Raw genomic sequence first — 19545 nt, 5'->3', positions numbered from 1 at the left:
CACCGCCTTGATGTTAGTTGAGAACGACAGGGTGTTGTCCAGGATCACGCCAAGGTTCTTAGCGCTCTGGGAGGAGGACACAATGGAGTTGTCAACCGTGATGGCGAGATCATGGAACGGGCAGTCCTTCCCCGGGAGGAAGAGCAGCTCTGTCTTGCCGAGGTTCAGCTTGAGGTGGTGATCCGTCATCCACACGGATATGTCTGCCAGACATGCAGAGATGCGATTCGCCACCTGGTCATCAGAAGGGGGAAAGGAGAAGATTAATTGTGTGTCATCTGCATAGCAATGATAGGAGAGAATATACAAACATACAATAAGAAAAAAATAATAACAAGACATTGGATTACCTGCCGTAGGCTACATATTATACATTACGTGTGAAATATGTGAGGATTATATATAGATTCAATCAATTAGATGTGGGGGGAGATTATCCATATAGTCAATAAAAGGTTGCCAAATTCTCTAAAATGTCTTTAACTTATTCCTCAAGCAGTAAGTGATTTTCTCCAAAGGGATACAACTATTAACTTCCGATAGCCACATTGCAACTGACAGGGAGGAATCCAATTTCCATTTCAAGGCAATACATTTCTTGGCAATCGCTAGCAATATTTCTGTTAGCTTTATAGTATGGCTTTGCCTAAGATTGGTGTTAGTAAAGTTACCCAGTAGACAGACCTCCGGGTCTAAAGGGAATGCAACCCCGTGAATTGAGGATATGGTATCTCATACCCCCTGCCAGAAACCCAATCGCTAGCAATATTTCTGTTAGCTTTATAGTATGGCTTTGCCTAAGATTGGTGTTAGTAAAGTTACCCAGTAGACAGACCTCCGGGTCTAAAGGGAATGCAACCCCGTGAATTGAGGATATGGTATCGCATACCCCCTGCCAGAAACCGTGTAGTTTTGAACACTGCCAAGTGGAATGGAGGAATGTTCCTTCATCTGAGCCACATCTAAAACATAGGGAGAATATATCTGGGTTGAACTTGTGCAGTCTAGGTGGGGTGATATAGAGCTGATGGAGGAAATTAAACTGGATCAGTCTGTATCTGGAGTTCAATGTGGATGTAACACCATCCCTGCATAGGTCACTCCATAGATCCTCATCATGATCAATACCCAGATCTTTTTCCCATCTAAGTTGGGGTTTATCTAGCCCAGGCAGTGTTAGTCCTGACATAAGAGCATCGTATACACGGGAAATGGTCTTGAACTGTGGTTGGTCTGCGTGGCAGAGTTGTTCAATAGGTGACATCTTAGGTAGGTTCCATTGTCCCTTGAGAGTCACTCTAATAAAGTTTCGTAGTTGTAGGTAGCTAAAGAAGTCCTTGTTAGGCAAGTGGTATTTCTGTTTCAGCTGATCAAAAGACATAAGAACTCCCTCCACGTAACAATTTTCCAGAAGAGTGATCCCCTTATCAGACCATGGTCTAAAGTTACTATTCTGGAAAAACATAGGGATCAATCTATTGTTCCATAAAGGGGTTTTATGGGAAAGGAATCCCTCTCGTCCGAACAGCTCATGCAGTTTGCACCATGCCAGGACAGAATGTATGATTAAAGGGTTGTCTGTGATGGTTTTTATAGCTTTTCTGTCCGATTTGTAAAACAATTCTGCCCCAGTGTCATCATTTTCCTCAAGCTTTTCAATGTTCAACCATGAGGGAGAGGGACCATTGTCAAACCTCTGAGCCAGAAACCTAGACTGTGCAGCCCAGTAGTACATTCTAAAATTGGGGAGGTTTAATCCCCCTTGACTGTGATCAAGTGTCAGTTTATCCAGGCCAACCCTAGGGGTTTTGCCGTGCCAGATAAACCGTCTGGTCAGCTTGTCGAGAGAGGAAAAAAATGCTGCGGGAACAGGGATAGGGAGAGATTGAAACAGATATAGAAATCTGGGCAGGACATTCATTTTAATTACATTGATTCTACCCAGTAGAGTGAGAGGTAAGTCCATCCATTTACAAAGGTCAACCTCCACCCTTTGCAACAAACTTGCCAGATTGAGTTTATAGAGGTTGTTTAGATTACCATCCACCATTATGCCCAAATGTGAAGCCCATAGGTGACCATCTAAAAGGAAACTTGTGCTTGATGGTATGATGGTCAAAGACAGACAACGGTAAGATTTCGCTTTTATCAAAATTGACCTTATATCCAGAGAAAGAACTATAACACTGTAGTAGGATCTGCAAGTGAGAGAGGGAGTGTTCTGGGTTTGTTAGAAATAAGATAAGGTCGTCCGTAAAGAGTGATAATTTATGGGTATGGGGGCCCACCTCAAAGCCATGTATGTCAGGGCACGTTCTAATAGCCTCAGCCAAAGGTTCGATGGCGAGGGCAAAGAGGTGGGGGCTAATTGGGCAACCTTGTCTGTTCCCCCTATAAAGAGGGAAAGAGGAGGAAGTAATCCCATTGGTAGCAATCCTAGCTTTAGGAGATTTGTAGAGTGATTTTATCAAATTTACAAACACAGTACCTAAAACGAACTATTCCAAGACGCGAAAGAGGTATGGCCATTCAACGCTATCAAAGGCCTTTTCGGCGTTGAGGGAGACTGCGACTCTAGGTATTTTGTTTTTGTTAGCAAGGTGAATTATATCAAAGAACCTTCTGAGATTATTGGAGGACAATCTATTAATTATGAAGCCAGTCTGATCTGGGTTGACCAACAGGGGAAGACATGACTCCAGACTCTTAGATATCATCTTGGTGACCAGTTTACAATCTGTGTTAAGGAGAGAGATTGGTCTATAGGAGGCGCACTTTAGCGGGGTTTTCCCTTTCTTGTGGATTACAGTAATCACTGCTTGAGAGAAGGACTCTTGAAAGCAGTTGTCTTCTCTGGCTTTTTTAAGTACCTCCATAAGGTAGGGGACCAACAGCTCCCTAAATTCTTTATAGAACTGTGGAGGGAAGCCATCCTCCCCAGGAGATTTATTAGAAGGTAAGGATTTAATGGCCTCCAACAATTCAGGAACTGAGAAGTGTTCACTCAGGCGCCCGCTGTCTTCCCCTGACAGGCATGGGAGGTTGAGAGAGGAGAGAAAGGAGTCGATCTCTGATAGATCATCGCTTGATTGGGAAGTGTAGAGGTCTTCATGGTATTTCTTAAAAGTATTATTAATTTCAGTAGGGATTAATTGTCCTCTTACTTTCCTCTGCTTTCAGTTGCCATGCCAATACATTGTGAGCGTTCTCTCCAAGCACGTAATAACGCTGTTTGGATTTAATGATGGCCCTCTCAGCTTGATATGTGTTCAGAATATTATATTAAAGTTTTTTATTTACCAAAAGCCTGTATAGATCTTTAGTCGGGCCTCTTTGGTAGGTTTTCTCTAGCTCAGAGATTTCAGATTCAAGGGCACTCAGTTCCGCGGGTTTGTTTGTCAAAGTAAAAATATTGATCTGCTTTTTGATGAATGCACAACATTCAGGTTGTTTTAGGAGTGTAGAATTGGAGAATTAGAATGGAGATTGATAATACCAGAGGAGAATGGTCACTAAGCAATCTGGGGAGATACTCGACATCTAACACTCTTTGAAACAGTTGTGTCGAAAGTAAAAAGTTATCTATGCGTGTGTGTGTCTTGTGTGGGTGCGAATAAAAAGAGTAGTCCCTATCCTGTGGGTGCAACTGTCTCCAGATGTCTAGTAAATTGAGATCTTTCATGAATGACATGGTGAGCTTGCCGGCTTTGGTGAGGGTTTATCAGAAGACCTATCAAGAACTGTATCTTAGCAAAAATTAAAATCTCCTCCAACCAGTAGCCATCCTGGTGGTGCTTGAGCGACCTGAAGGAAGACATTCTCAATAAACCTATGGTCATCGAAGTTAGGAGCATAAATATTCAATAGGATCCAAGACTCTGAAAACATATGCCCCTGCACCAAAACAAACCTGCCAGAGGGATCAGAGATGGTGTTGTTAGAGCAGAAGGGGATGTTTCTACTTATCAAAATTGCAGTTCTTCTTGCTTTGGAGTTAAAAGAGGATGCAAAAACTTGTCCTACCCATTCCCTCTTCAATGTCTTGTGTTCACTGGCTGTAAGATGTGTTTCTTGTAAAAACACAATGTCAGCCTTTCATTTCTTAAGGTATGTATAGACTCTTCCTTTTAATTGGGCTGTTAAAGGCCTTTTACGTTGAATGTGACATATTTTAGTGGATTAAGCATAGGTTGGGTTTCAAATATGTAACTGAATGGAAATCTATCATATGCAGATAATTAGGAAATGTTTCAAAAGTGACCTATGTGTCTCTTTAGGAAGGAAACAATAAACGTAGAAAAAAGGAAGAAAAAAATAATAAAAATCCCACCCACCCCGATTGTCAGACTAAAACAACAATCCCAACAATCAAACATGAATACCCTTGTAGAGATACGTTGCTGCTCGCTTTCCATCTTGCTCTTACTAGCTAAACCTTGGCGTAAACTAAACTAAGCTCTCTAAGTTGAAAACAAATGTTGTGAATAGATATTTATGGCTGAATATGTAATACGTAATACCCACGTACCCATGTAATATGTAATACCCACGGTGTAATACCCACGGTAAGGGCTGCTACGTCTACTCTGGTTCTCCATCTGATATACCTTGTTTTTGAGGTAGGCATTGTCCTTTTGCAGTTGTATCAAGACCTGGTCATGTCGAGCGATGGTATCTTCAACTGTGCTAATGCGCAACTCTGCCTCAGTCGTTCTCAAAAGGAGATAATTCATGGAGGATTTCAGGTCGTCAATGGAAGAATGGAGTTCAGCCGATTTCTTATACATTTTCATAGAAAGACCTCTGTTACCATCCTGAATTTCCCGGAGGAGAGGAGCCAGCATGTCGGCAGGCTCACAAGAGACTGCTGAGAGCAACAGTCTGGAACTGTCGTCTGAGTTATGAGGGCTAATGCTAATCTTGCTAGCTGTAGCGTTATCGTTATCTTGGGAATCAACAACGTTTTGGTCGTCCTTCTTGCCTCTCGGTTGGAGATCCATGGCTCTTTGGGAAGGTAAGTACTTGACAATTTATCAGCCGATGTTAGAATATTGTTTCAACGTCTAGGTAAAAGGTAAAAATAGAATAACTTTGAAGAGCTCGGTTTGTCAACGTCTGCTCAGCTCCACGGCATCACGTGCTCCTGTGTTGATATATTAAAGCAACATCTCAAGACATCAGTCAGGAAGTTAAAGCTTGGTCGCAAATGGGTCTTCCAAATGGACAATGACCCCAAGCATACTTCCAAAGTTGTGGCAAAATGGCTTAAGGACAATAAAGTCAAGGTATTGGCCTTGACCTCAATCCTATGGAAAATTTGTAGGCAGAACTGAAAAAGCGTTTGAGAGCAAGGAGGCCTACAAACTTGCCTCAGTTATACCAATAATCTGTCTTAAAATAAGGTGATTTTTACTAGGATTAAATGTCAGGAATTGTACCATTAATTCACTATTCAGCAGTCTGGCTATTTATCAGTCTTATGGCTTGGGGGTAGAAGCTGTCTCGATGCCTGTTGGTCCAAGAGCCGATGCTCCGGTACCATTGGCCAGACGGTAGCAAAGTGAACCGTATATGGTTTGGGGTGGATGGAATGTTTGGCAATTTTTTGGACCTACCTATAGGGTATTGGAATGTGCGTTTATATGATTATTGTTCCCGGTAGGTCTCAGTGATGTTAGACACATGACATGTGTTCACTGTATCTGTCTCTGTGTGTGTAATTCTATGCATGTGTGTGTGATGTCAGCCCCAGTCAGAGACCAGCACTGTGTGGTATTGTAATGCTTATATACAGTAAGTTATTAAGAAGCCCTCAGAGTGATGTAAATCAGAGCTAACTGGGTAGAGGCAGGTTTGAAAACACGTTTAAATCATCCTGAAAACATGATGTACCAGCTTAAAGTTTGGATACACCTACTCATTCAAGGGTTTTTCTTTATTTTTACTATTTTCTACATTGTAGAAAGTGGAAACTTAATGCAGAGCAAGTGTGTCGATAAATCACGAGCAGGAAACCTGACAGCTCTGTAACACACACATACACAGCTCTGGGTGTTAAACAGAGCAGGGTGTCTAAGGGAGACACAGGGTCTGGCAGGGGGCGGTGTGCGTTTGTTAGCTCTTCCAAGTAGCCATAAAGCTTTCCCTCCATGGTGCCAGACCCAAGTCAACGTTTCAGACCCGAGCCAACGGTTCACGCTCAGGTGTTAGCCATGCACATATGTAGGCCTACACAAATCAGCACACTTTGTTACTGTCACACACACACACACACACACACACACACACACACACACACACACACACACACACACACACACACAATCTCACACTTGATGAACTGTCCCACGAACATCACACACACTCGCTTAAACACTCATCCACTGTCACTGCGGGGACACACACAGACATATGTTCCTAAATACATAACTTTGGAATGTAGAAGCATGCATTTGCTCTTGCTCTGTGGTTTGTGTGTCTGTCTGTTTGTGGGGCGGCAGCGTAGCCTAGTGGTTAGAGCGTTGGACAAGTAACCGGAAGGTTGCGAGTTCAAACCCCCGAGCTGACAAGGTACAAATCTGTCATTCTGCCCCTGAACAGGCAGTTAACCCACTGTTCCCAGGCTGTCATTGAAAATAAGAATATGTTCTTAACTGACTTGCCTGGTTAAATAAAGGTTAAATTAAAATTGTGCATATGACTTGTGTGTAAATACTTTGATTCATGAGTAAATACTTTGTATTTATTGTACTTGTAGAGTGATTGACAGATTGACAGTTTATAATTGTTCATGAAAGGTTCACCTGTGTCAGGCTGTCTGTAAGGATCCATCTAAAGGCATTTAGTCTCTCTGCACTGCAGCAACACTACCCCTCGCATGAGCACACGCGAATGAATAATTCACAAAAAAACAATATTTTGACACTTTCTACATTGTAGAATAATAGTGAAGACATCAAAACTATAAAATAACACATGGAATCATGTAGTAACCAAAAAAGTGTTAAACAAATCAACTAATGTATTTGAGATTCTTCAAAGTAGCCACCCTTTGGCTTGATTGACAGCTTTGCACACTCTTTGCATTCTCTCAACCAGCTTCATGAGGTAGTCACCTGGAATGCATTTCAATTATCAGGTGTTCCTTAGTGAAAGTTAATTTGTGGAATTTCTTTCATTCTTAATGCGTTTGACCCAATCAGTTGTGTTGTGACAAGGTAGGGGTGGTATACAGAAGAAAGCCCTATTAGGTAAAATACCAAGTCCATATTATGGCAAGAACAGCTCAAATAAGCAAAGAGAAACGACAGTCCATCATTACTTTAAGACATGAAGGTCAAGTCAATCCGGAAAGTTTCAAGAACTTTTAAAGTATCTGGAAGTGCAGTCTCAAAAACCATCAAGTTGTATGATGAAACTGGCTCTCATGAGGACCTTCACAGGAAAGGAAGACCTAGAGTTACCTCTGCTGCATAGGATAAAAAATTACAGGACCTTTGATAGCAACCCAAATAAATGCGTCACAGAGTTCAAGTAACAGACGCATCTCAACATCAACTGTTCAGAGACTGCGTGCATCAGACCAAAGTAACCACTACTAAAGGACACAAATAAGAAGAAGAGACTGGCTTGGCCCAAGAAACACGAGCAATGGACTTTAGACTGGTGGAAATCTGTCCTTTGGTCTGATGAGTCAAAATTTGAGATTTTTGGTTCCAACTGCTGTGTCTTTGTGAGATGCAGAGTAGGTGAATAGATGATCTCCACATGCGTGGTTCCCACCGTGAAGCATGGAGGAGGAGGTGTGATGGTGTGGGGGTGCTTTGCTGGTGACACTGTCTGTGATTTATTTAGAATTCAAGGCACACTTAACCATCATGGCTACCACAGCATTCTGCAGTGATACGCCATCCCATCTGGTTTGCGCTCAGTGGGACTATCATTTGTTTTTCAACAGGACACTGACCCAACACAACTCCAGGCTGTGTAAGGGTTATTTGATCAAGAAGTAGAGTGGTGGACTGCTGCATCAGATGACCTGGCCTCCACAATCACCAGATCTCAACCCAATTGAGATGGTTTGGAATGAGTTGGACTGCAGAGTGAAGGAAAAACAGCCAAAAAGTGCTCACAAAATGTGGGAACTCCTTCAAGCCTATTGGAAAAGCATTCCAAATGAAGCTGGTTGAGGGAAAGCCAAGAGTGTGCAAAGCTGTCATCAAGGCAAAGGGTGGCTACTTTGAAGAATTTAAAACATAAAAATATATTTTGATTTGTTTAACACAGTTTTGGTTAGTACATGATTCCATATGTGTTATTTCATAGTTGTGATCTACAATGTAGAAAATAGTAAAAAATAAAGAACAACCCTTGAAAGAGTAGGTGTGCCCAAACTTTTGGCCGGTACTGTACATAAGTTTCCACTTTCTACAATGTAGAAAATAGTAAAAATAAAGAACAACCCTTGAATGAGTAGGTGTGCCCAAACTTTTGGCCGGTACTATATTCTCTTTCTCTCTCCTTCTGCCTCTCTCTGTGATTTTCACTCTTCCCTTTTTCTGCCTCCTTTTCTCTTTTCTTTTCTGATATTTTGGTCAGTTTCCACATGGCTCCAGTAATTGGATCCAGACCGGCAGACTTTACGTTGTTAAGGGTTTGGGTGGGAATTAGCGGACTGTGAAATTACTGTATGTAACCCTACAGCAGGGGGAGAACACACAAAGACACACATTGTCAACTATATGGACAGATCGCAAAACCTCGTCTCACGGTGTTGTTTTGAATATGAGGGTATTAAATAATTCCTCCCCTGTACAGTATGTATTTAAAACACACTGAGACTAAAGTGAAGTGACCTCACCCTTACAAACCCCCAAATATTTAAAAACTGCTTGAAAAAAACATGTGGTTTTCCGGACATACTTGAAAAAAACATGTGGTTTCCGGACATACTTGAAAAAAACATGTGGTTTCCGGACACGCGTGAACAGATCACGTGAATTTGTATTTATTTTTGTATGTGTTTTTCCCTCATGTGAAAAGAAAAATTCCCCACATTGCATTTTGTTCTTCACAACTTCCAGCTATATCTGGTCTCCCATCCAGGGACTGAGCCTGCTTAACTTCAGAGGTACCAGCAGTGGGATGCAGGTTTCCATGTTGCTAGAATGAATGTGTCAAACCTTGCAACTGGAAAAAAAGGCAGTGAAAACAAAGGCCAGGGTAACAAAACCAAAGATAGGGAAAATTTGTTCTTAGATTTCAGAATGATTTCCATAAAATATTTGGTTTTGCTAACAATACTTTGGGGTTTTTCTCTATGAAATACTATTCATTTAGTTCTCAACTTTAGAGGTTTTGCTTGATATTAATGGCACAAAGTAACTCACTTACTAGAGGATTGCACCATATATTAAATAACACTATTCCTCCATTAACACTATTCCTCCATTGTGGAAATGTGAAAGCAATATAGGAGATTATAACACAATATACAATGGAAGACAGAAGTTTACATACACCTTAGCCAAATACATTTCAACTCAGTTTTTCACAATTCCTGACATTTAATCCTAGGAGAAATTATCGGTCTTAGGTCAGTTAGGATCACCAGTTTATTTTATGAATGTGAAATGTCACAATAATAGAAGAGAGAATTATTTATTTCAGCTTGTATTTCTTTCATCACATTCCCAGTGGGTCACAAGTTAACATACACTCAATTAGTATTCGGTAGCATTGCCTTTAAATGGTTTAACATGGGTCAAACGTTTCGGGTAGCCTTCCACAAGCTTCCCACAATAAGGTGGGTGAATTTTGACCCATTCCTCCTGACAGAACTGGTGTAACTGGGTCAGGTTTGTAGGCCTCCTTGCTTTTCCCCACACTTTTTAAGTTCTGCCCACAATTTTTCTATAGGGTCGAGTTCAGGGCTTTGTGATGGCCACTTCAATACCTTGACTTTGTTGTCATTTTGACCCAACTTTGGAAGTATGCTTGGAGTCTTTGTCCATTTGGAAGACCCATTTGCGACCAAGCTTTTATCTTCCTGACTGATGTCATGAGATGTTGCTTCAATATATCCACATCATTTTCCTTTCTTATGGTGCCATCTATTTTGTGAAGTGCACCAGTGCCTCCTGCAGTAAAGCACCCCCACAACATGATGCTGCCACCCCTGTGCTTCATGGTTGGGATGGTGTTCTTCGGCTTGCAAGCCTCCCTATTTTTCCTCTAAACATAACAATGGTCATTATGGCCAAACAGTGCTATTTTTGTTTCATCAGACCAGAGGACATTTCTGCTAAAAGTATGATCCTTGTCCCCATGTGCAGTTGCAAACCGTAGTCTGGCTTTCTATGCCGGTTTTGGAGCAGTGGCTTCTTCCTTGCCGAGGGCCTTTCAGGTTATATCGATATAGGACTCATTTTACAGAGGATATAGATACTTTTGTACCTGTTTCCTCCAGCATCTTCACAAGGTCCTTTGCTATTGTTCTGGGATTGATTTGCACTTTTCACACCAAAGTACATTAATCTCTAGGAGACAGAACGCATCTCCTTCCTTTGCGGTATGACGGTTGAGTGGTCCCATGGTGTTTATATTTGCATACTATTGTTTGTACAGATCAACGTGATACCTTCAGGCGTTTGGAAATTGCTCCCAAGGATGAACCAGACTTGTGGAGGTCCACAATTTTTGACTGATTTCTTTTGATTTTCCCATGCTGTCAAGCAAAGAGGCACTGGGTTTGAAGGTAGGCCTTGAAATAAATCCACAGGTACACCTCCAATAGACTCAAATTATGTCAATTAGCCTATCAGAAGCTTCTAAAGCCATGATATAATTTTCTGGAATTTTCCAATCTGTTTAAAGGCACAGTCAACATAGTGTATGTACACTTATAATTCACTGTATTACAATTCCAGTGGTTCATAAGAGAAATAATATGTCTGTAAACAATTGTTGGAAAATGACCTTTTGTCATGCACAAAGTAGATGTCCAAACCGACTTGCAAAACTATAGTTTGTCAACAAGAAATTTGTGGAGTGGTTGAAAAACGAGTTGTAATGACTCCAACCTAAGTGTATGTAAACTTCCAACCTCAATAGTATCTGGTAAAATATAATAAAAAGAAAAAAAACATACTTTTGTATTTTTTCATACCATAATTGTTTTAATGCAAGAGAAAGGCCTTTATGTGTTATTCCAGCCCAGGTGCAATTTAGGGTTTGTCCACTAGATGGTAGCAGTGTATTAGCAAAGTTTTAGACTGATCCAATGAATCATTGGTTTTCTGTTCAAAATGATGTATCAAGACTGCCCAAATGTTCCGATTTTGTTTATTAATAACTTTTCATTTTCAAAATGGTGCACTCTCCTCAAGCAATAGCATGGTATTCTTTCACTGTAATAGCTATGGTGAATTGGACAGTGCAGTTAGATTAACAAGAATTTAAGCTTTCTGCCAATTAACAAGAATTTAAGCTTTCTGCCAATATCAGATATGTCTATGTCCTGGGAAATGTTCTTGTTACTTATAACCTCATGCTAATCGTTAGCCTACGTTAGGGGACACCGATCCTGAATATGTTTAATTGAAAAATGTATGTAGAATTGAATTGCCCCTTTAACAGGCAGTGACCTTCATACATCAGAACTATGTCGCCGTTTGAATGTGATTCATTAACCTGTCCCCCCAAAAATGTTAGCTGTCCACACTTCTGTGAATGTCCCGAAAAATCATTCCCCGGTCCTGAATTTGGGCTTTTTAGTTGTGGTCACTTGAGTTCCACCAGGGGAAACATTGCTACTGCTAACACCATGTTAACACCATCTTTCACATGTGGGGAGAATAACATTATTTCAACCCCACATGTGAACTTTCAATTCAATATGTGAAAAATGTATTTTCGCATATGAAAGTTTTCTTACATGTGAAGCTCCACATTTTATTTTCATTTAAAGATGTGGAATTGCAAGTTTGCATGTGAAAATAAATCACGAAAAAAAATTGTTTTGCAGTTTCACATGTTAAAACATTTAACTTGATCAAATGTGATTTTAAAATTTGAAACTGCAAAATTGACATGTCGTTTTTTTGTAAGGGCAGAGCTCAGTCAGGAGGGACATTGTGTCATATAGGAAAGCTCTCAGTGAGAAATTGCTGACTTGAGGACTTTTTTCTCTTCCTCCCTCCCTCCTTCCCTCCCAAACCATACAGTACCTCTCTCCCTCACTCCCCCACTTTCAATCTACTCCATTCCCCTTCTTTCTTTCCTTCTCTCTCCCTCCTTCTGTCACTCCTTTTATCCCTCTTCAACACATGCCAAATTACCATTTTATTGCGTTCTGCTCACTTTAGATTCATAAGAACATAAAAACAGTCTTCTCTTAATTCTATGAGTGCTGCCTCCCTTCCGGACATCGAGTGCTGCCTCCCTTCCGGACATCTGTTCTAGACATTAGAGTATAAATACCTTTCATGTGGCAACAGAGTCCTGTCTAAATTACTCTTTAACTCCTAGATTAATGACTATACACACACTCTGTTTTGTCTTATTTTACCTCAGGTATTACTTCAAAGTGCAGGCGAAGAATGTCTTTGGGCTGGGACCGGTCAGCGATACAATCACCTATGTCACTGAGTCAGGTCTGTATGAGTATTAGGTCAGGTTACTAGGATCAGTTTTACTTTGTGCCTGCGCTAAGGCCACATCTACCTGAGTTGTCTGTATCCTCCCATTTTTAGTTGATGTATAAATTCAGTCCCAGTTCATGTCTCTCATTTAAACACATTTTTTTAATCTTTTTCAGATGACCCTCTTCTTATTGAACGACCACCTGGTGAGTGGTATCGATAGTTCTCATATATTACTCAAAACATGGCTTATACTCTAGTCCAGACCAACATTGCTTCAGATCATTTGAAGAAACCCAAAATGACAGCTGGAGTGAGCTTGTGAGGAGTTAACAGTCTGTGGAGAGACATACATACGGTTGCATACAACTACACTTACATTAACTAGACTTGGCAGACAGCCATAGTGGTAAAACATTGTGAAAGTAGAGTTTTGGTATTCATTGTTTTTAATTGAGAGAGTCAGTCAGGTATTTCAAAGAGGAGGGACAAGGGGACAGGCACTGGTTCCCTCCTCAACCCTCTCTCACCCTTCCCCTTCCCCCGGGTGCTATGCACAATGAGTGGAGGTGATTTACTGTGTATCTGAATACGAGAGACTGGCATAGTGCACACTGTCAGTAAAGGGGTTGTAAAGGAGTTGAGTGTAGTTAGTCATGACTAGCTTTGTGAGAACTGACAGGTTGAGTGTAAGTACAAATGACTAGCTTTGTGAGTGTAGTATTGTCAAGCACTCTGTCAGATAGAGGAACTGTCATTAAAGATATGCTGAAAGCTTAACCTCAACCGTTTTGTAGTATTGTAATATATGCCACTTTTATCCCGTGACTTTCTGTAAAGTGAATGCATAGATTTTAGTATATGTGACCCCAAAAGAGATCAAACCCACAACCCTGGCCTTGCTAGAGCCACGGTCTTACCAAATTAGCTACACAGGACAGTCTCCTGTTAATTGCCCCCCTCCCCCACAGGTGGAGAGCCTATCTGGATCCCCTTTTCCTTCCGATACAACCCCCAGCACAGTGCCTGTAAGGGCAGCCAGTACGTCAAGAGGACATGGTACAGAAAGTTTGTAGGTGTGGTCCTCTGCAACTCACTGAGATACAAGATCTTCATGGGAGATGGGCTGAAAGGTACTACTGCTGTAACTTCCCCCTCTCCTCTCTTCCTTTATCAACACAGAATAAAAATAATACGCAGCATGTAAAGTTTTGGTCCCATGGTTCATGAGCTGAAATAAGAGATCCCAGAAATGTTCCATACGCACAAAAGCTTATTTCTCTACATCCCTATTAGTGAGCATTTATCCTTTGCCAAGATACTCCATCCACCTGACAAGTGTGGCATATCGATTAAACAGCACGATCATTACATAGGTGCACCTTGTGCTGAAGGACAATAAAAGGGCACTCTAAAATGTGCAGGAATGTCCACCAGAGCTGTTGCCAGAGAATTAATTGTTCATTTCTCTAACATTAACCTTCTCTAACGTTGTTTTAGAGAATTTGGCAGTACTTCCATCCAGCCTCACAATCGTGTATGGCGTCGTGTGGGCAAGTGTTTGCTGATGTCAGCGTTGTGAACAGAGTGTCCCATTGTGGCGGTGGAGTTATGATATGGTCGGGCATAAGCTATGAACACAATTGCATTTTATCGATAGCAATTTGAATGCACAGATATACCGTGACAAGATCCTGGGGCCCGTTGTTGTGCCATTCATCCGCCGCCAACACCTCATGCTTCAGCATGATAATGGATGGCCCCATGTCGCAAGGATCTGTACACAATTCTTGTAAGCTGAACATGTCCCAGTTCTTCCATGGCCTGCATACTCACCAAACATGTCACCAATTGAGCATGTTTGGGATGCTCTGGGTCTACTTGTTGGTCAGCGTGTTCCAGTTCCCACCAATATCCAGCAACTTTGCACATCTATTGAAGAATAGTAGGACAACATTCAACAGGTCAACCAATAGCCTGATCAACTCTATGCGAAGGAGATGTGTCGCGCTGAATGAAGCAAATGGTGGTTACACCAGATACTGACTGGTTTTCTGATCCATGCCCAGATGTATATCTGTATTCCCAGTCAGGTGAAATCCATAAATTAGGGCCTAATGCATTGATTTAAATGGACTGATTTCCTTATATGAACTGTAACTCAGTAAAATCTTTGAAATTGTTTCATGTTGTGCTTATATTTTTGTTCAGTATACTTCTCTCTTTCTCTCTCAGTTCAAGTCTTTTCTCAATTGAAGTAGCTTTATGATTACTCCTAATATTCCTCTTTCTATGAATAATCTCTTAACCACCATCTCTCCCCCTTCTGCTTTTCCTTCCTTCACTAACACCCATTTTGCGCTCTCTCTCTCCCTCTCTCTACATTTCTCTTAATCACACTTTCTCTCCCTCTTTCTCTTCTACATATTGTGTTTTATAATTTTTGGGAATATGTGGTAGCCGACCAGGCTCTGTTTCATTACTTAATAGAATATTGTTTGAGAGTGTGTTCTGTTGTTAAGCTTTGACTGCTCTTTCTCGCCCTCCAGAAACATTCTACAGTATAGCAGACACATTCGGTCATGGGGAGGACCACTGCCAGTTTGTAGACTCTTACCTAGATGGGAGGACAGGCTCCCCCAACCTCTCAATGCATCTGCCAACAGCACAAGGTAAAAAAATATATAATAATCAAACTTCCAGAATTCATCACTCGCCCACAGCCTTTTGTAGGATTGGTTTCATAGTATTCAGTATTCAGTAAAGAAATATTCTCACAGATTAAGTTCCAGAGTCTTGATTATATACAACCTCAATATCCATGCTCTAGAAACAGTCAGAATCATCTAACGAAGCATTATAAATGTTGTGGTACGTCCGTTCATAATACATTATAATAATTTGTCCTGTCTGCCCCTGTGCAGGTTACTATCGCTCATACAGGCAGGAGCCAGTGAACTTTGGACCTATCGGCCGGCGTACGCCACATCTCTTCGGAGGATGGTATGAGTGCGGGGTGCCCATCCCTGGCAAGTGGTAACACAGGGGGTCACAAAGAGTTCGTCATCGAGGGCAACCCAACTCCATCCTGCTGCAGCCTTTCTCATGCTGTTACTGACCCCGCCCCCTGGAGATAAACTGTTGCTAACCACAGCAGAAAGACAACAACATTGCAAATGTATACTACTTCAGATTGAAGAGAATATAATACTTTAAACAACAATTAATATTTCCATGTATTCATTAACATGCACTTTTATAAAAGCAGTCTGTATATGAGGGAGGAAAAGCATGTACAGTGGCTTGCGAATGTATTCACCCCCCTTGGCATTTGTCCTATTTTGTTGTCTTACTACCTGGAATTAAAATGTATTTTGGGGGGGATTTTATCATTTGATTTACACAACATTTACACAACTCACTTTGAAGATGCACACTATTTTTTATTGTGAAACAAACAAAAAAACGGAAAACTTGAAAATGTGCATAACAATTCAAAGTCAATACTTTGTAGAGCCACCTTTTGCAGCAATTACAGCTGCAAGTATCTTGGGGTATGTCTCTATTAGCTTGGCACATCTAGCCACTGGGATTTTTTTGCCCATTCTTCAAGGCAAAACTGCTCTAGCTCCTTCTAGTGGGATGGGTTCCGCTGGTGTACAGCAATCTTTAAGTCATACCACAGATTGGATTGAGGTCTGGGCTTTGACCAGGCCATTCCAAGACATTTAAATGTTTCCCCTTAAACCACTCAAGTGTTCCTTTCGCGGTATGCTTAGGGTCATTGTCCTGCTGGAAGGTGAACCTCCGTCCGAGTCTCAAATCTCTGGAAGACTGAAACAGAGTTTCCTCAATAATTTCTCTGTATTTAGCACCATCCATCATTCCTTCAATTCTGACCAGTTTCCCAGTCCCTGGAGATGAAAAGCATCAACCGCAGCATGATGCTGCCACCACCATGCTTCACTGTGGTGGTGTTCTCACGGTGATGAGAGGTGTTTGCTCCAGACATAGCGTTTTCCTTGATGGCCAAAAAGCTCAATTTTAGTCTCATTTGTCCAGAGCACCTTCTTCCATGTGTTTGGGGAGTCTTCCACATGCCTATTGGCAAACAAACAATGGCTTTTTTTCTGGCCACTCTTCCGTAAAGCCCAGCTCTGTGGAGTGTACGGCTGAAAGTGGTCCAATGGACAGATACTCCAATCTCCACGTCAGCGTTATCTTTGGTCTCTTTGTTGCCTCACTGATTAATGCTCTCCATGCCTGGTCTGTGAGTTTTGGTGGGTGACCTTCTCTTGGCAGGTTTGTTGTGGTGCCATATTCTTTACATTTTTTAATAATGTATTTAATGGTGCTCTGTGGGATGTTCAAAGTTTCTGATATTTTTTATAACCCAACCCTGATCTGTACTTCTCCACAACTTTGTCCCTGACCTGTATGGAGAGCTCCTTGGTCTTCATGGTGCCGCTTGCTTGTTGGTGCCCCCTTGCTTAGTGGTGTTGCAGACTCTGGGGTCTTTCAGAACATATATGTGCAGATCATGTGACACTTGGATAGCACACAGGTGGACTTTATTTCACTAATTATGTGACTTCTGAAGGGAATTGGTTGCACCAGATCTTATTTATACTATAGTCTAAAAAATGTAGAATGTTTTTAAACAAGTAATTTTTTTCATTTCACTTTACCAATTTGGACTATTTTGTGCATGTCTATTACATGAAATCCAAATAAAAATCCATTTAAATGACAGGTTGTAATGCAACAAAATTGGAAAAATGCTAAGGGGGATGGATACTTTAGCAAGGCACTGTATTACTATTGCTTAGTTTAACTTTTGTCTTCCGGATCAGAAAGTGTCCTTGTTTATTCCCATTCCCAACTATTGCCGATTGCCGAGTCAGCCCCTGGCATTATTTATCTCATCAAAGTGCACCTGTGATTATGATATCACTAATGAAATGGAGATCATGTAAAAGACCAAAGCACAAACTGAACAGGACTAATGGGAGCTAAGGGTTTGTATGTGTGTTTATTATTAATCAAGATATTTGGTTCATAACAGTAGTATGATAGAGTAATGGCTTTTGACAACTACTTTTGGTGTCAGTTGTTTTCTTGAACATACATAGTGTTTTTATACTCTTTGGTATTTACGAGACGATATGAGAAGTTGGTGTGGAAGTGTTGTATGTATACGGACATTGAAAAAAAAACTAATATTTGCTCAGGAATGGTTGGACATTGAATAAAGGTGCTATGGAAACCAAGGACCCCTAAACAGTTCATTTGTTCAGTGAGGATATCTGAATGGCCACATTTAATGTCACATACAGTGTATTGTTTCCACGTGTAGGGAAACTCAAACTGTCAAAACCTGAGCAAATATATTCAGTTTCAGTTTTACTTGTTCAATTTAGTTTCATAACCTGTATAACTATGTATTACACATTAAGGGACATACAGTGCCTTCGGGAAGTATTCAGATCTCTTGAACGTTTTCCACATTTTGTTACAGCCTTATTCTGAAATTGATTTTTTTAAATCCTCAGCAATCTACACACAGTACCCCATAATGATCAAGTGAAAACAGGGTTTTAGAAATTTTAGCAAATTTAAAATAAAAAAAATAAAACAGAAATAACTTATATACATAACTATTTGCTATGAGACTCGAAATTGAGCTCAGGTACATATTGTTTCCATTGATAATCCATGAAATGTTTCTACAACTTCATTGGAGACCACCTGTGGTAAATTCAATTGATTGGACATGATTTGGAAAGGCACACACCTGTCTACTAAAGGTCCCTCAGTTGACTTTGCATGTCAGAGCAAAAACAAAGCCATGAGGTCGAAGGAATTGTCCGTAGAGCTCTAAGACAGGATTGTGTTGAGGCACAGTAATGGGGAAGGATACCAAAAAAATGTCTGCAGAATTGAAGGTCCCCAAGAACACAGTGGCCTCCATCATTCTTAAATATAAGAAGTTTGGAACCACCAAGACTCTTCCTGGCCAAACTGAGCAATTGGTGGAGAAGGGCCTTGATCAGGGAGGTGACCAAGAAACCGATAGTCACGCTGACAGAGCTCCAGAGTTCCTCTGTGGAGATGGAAGAACCTTCCAGAAGGACAACCATCTCTGTAGCACTCCACCAATCAACCAATCAGCCCCTTGTGGTAGAGTGGCCAGACTGAAGCCACTCCTCAGTAAAAGGCACATGACAGCCCACTTGGAGTTTGCCAAAAGGCACCTAAAGACTCTCAGACCCTGAGAAACAAGATTATCTGGTCTGATTTAACCAAGATTGAACTCTTTGGCCTGAATGCCAAGCATCACGTCTGGAGGAAACCTGGCAGCACCATCCCTAAGAAGCATGATGGTGGCAGCATCATGCTGTGGGGATGTTTTTCAACGGCAGGGACTGGGAGACTAGTCAGGATCGAGGCAAAGATGAACGGAGCAAAGTACAGAAAAATCCTTGATTTAAACCTGCTCCAGAGCGCTCAGGACCTCAGACTGGGGCGAAGGTTCTTCCCACAGGCCAACGACCCTAAGCACACATTCCAGAGAATGCAGGAGTGGCTTCGGGATGTCGTTGAGTGGCCCAGCCAGAGCCCAGGTTTGAACCCAATCGAACAGGTCTGGAGAGACCTGAATATAGACCTGAATATAGCTGTGCAGAAACACTCCCCATCCAACCTGACAGAGCTTGAGAGGATCTGCAGAGAAGAATGGAAGAAACTCCCCAAATACACTTGTGCCAAGCTTGTAGCGTCATACCCAAGAAGACTTGATGCTGTAATCTCTGCCAAAGGTGCTTCAATGAAGTACTGAGTAAAGGGTCTGAATATACATGTAAATGTGATATTACACTTTGATTTTCAGAAAAATATCTAAAAC

At 41.2% G+C, this 19545-nt stretch overlaps 1 protein-coding gene across 1 annotated transcript in view; it reads left to right on the top strand.

The window, feature by feature from the left end:
* Positions 1–17911, top strand: part of LOC118397706 (fibronectin type III domain-containing protein 1) — an 83442-nt gene extending 65531 nt beyond the window's left edge. Inside the window, exons 19-23 of the mRNA XM_052468944.1 lie at positions 12574–12653; positions 12818–12847; positions 13613–13774; positions 15191–15313; positions 15566–17911. Of these exons, the coding sequence (XP_052324904.1) occupies positions 12574–12653; positions 12818–12847; positions 13613–13774; positions 15191–15313; positions 15566–15681 (511 nt within the window). The 3' untranslated portion in view covers positions 15682–17911. The remainder of the gene's footprint in view (positions 1–12573; positions 12654–12817; positions 12848–13612; positions 13775–15190; positions 15314–15565) is intronic.
* Positions 17912–19545: the final 1634 nt, after the last annotated feature.

The sequence above is a fragment of the Oncorhynchus keta genome, chromosome 19 (genome assembly GCF_023373465.1).
Source record: "Oncorhynchus keta strain PuntledgeMale-10-30-2019 chromosome 19, Oket_V2, whole genome shotgun sequence".
NCBI lineage: Eukaryota > Metazoa > Chordata > Actinopteri > Salmoniformes > Salmonidae > Oncorhynchus > Oncorhynchus keta.
The sequence above is the reverse complement of the archived record's forward strand: the minus strand, read 5'-3'. Positions and strand labels throughout refer to the sequence as shown.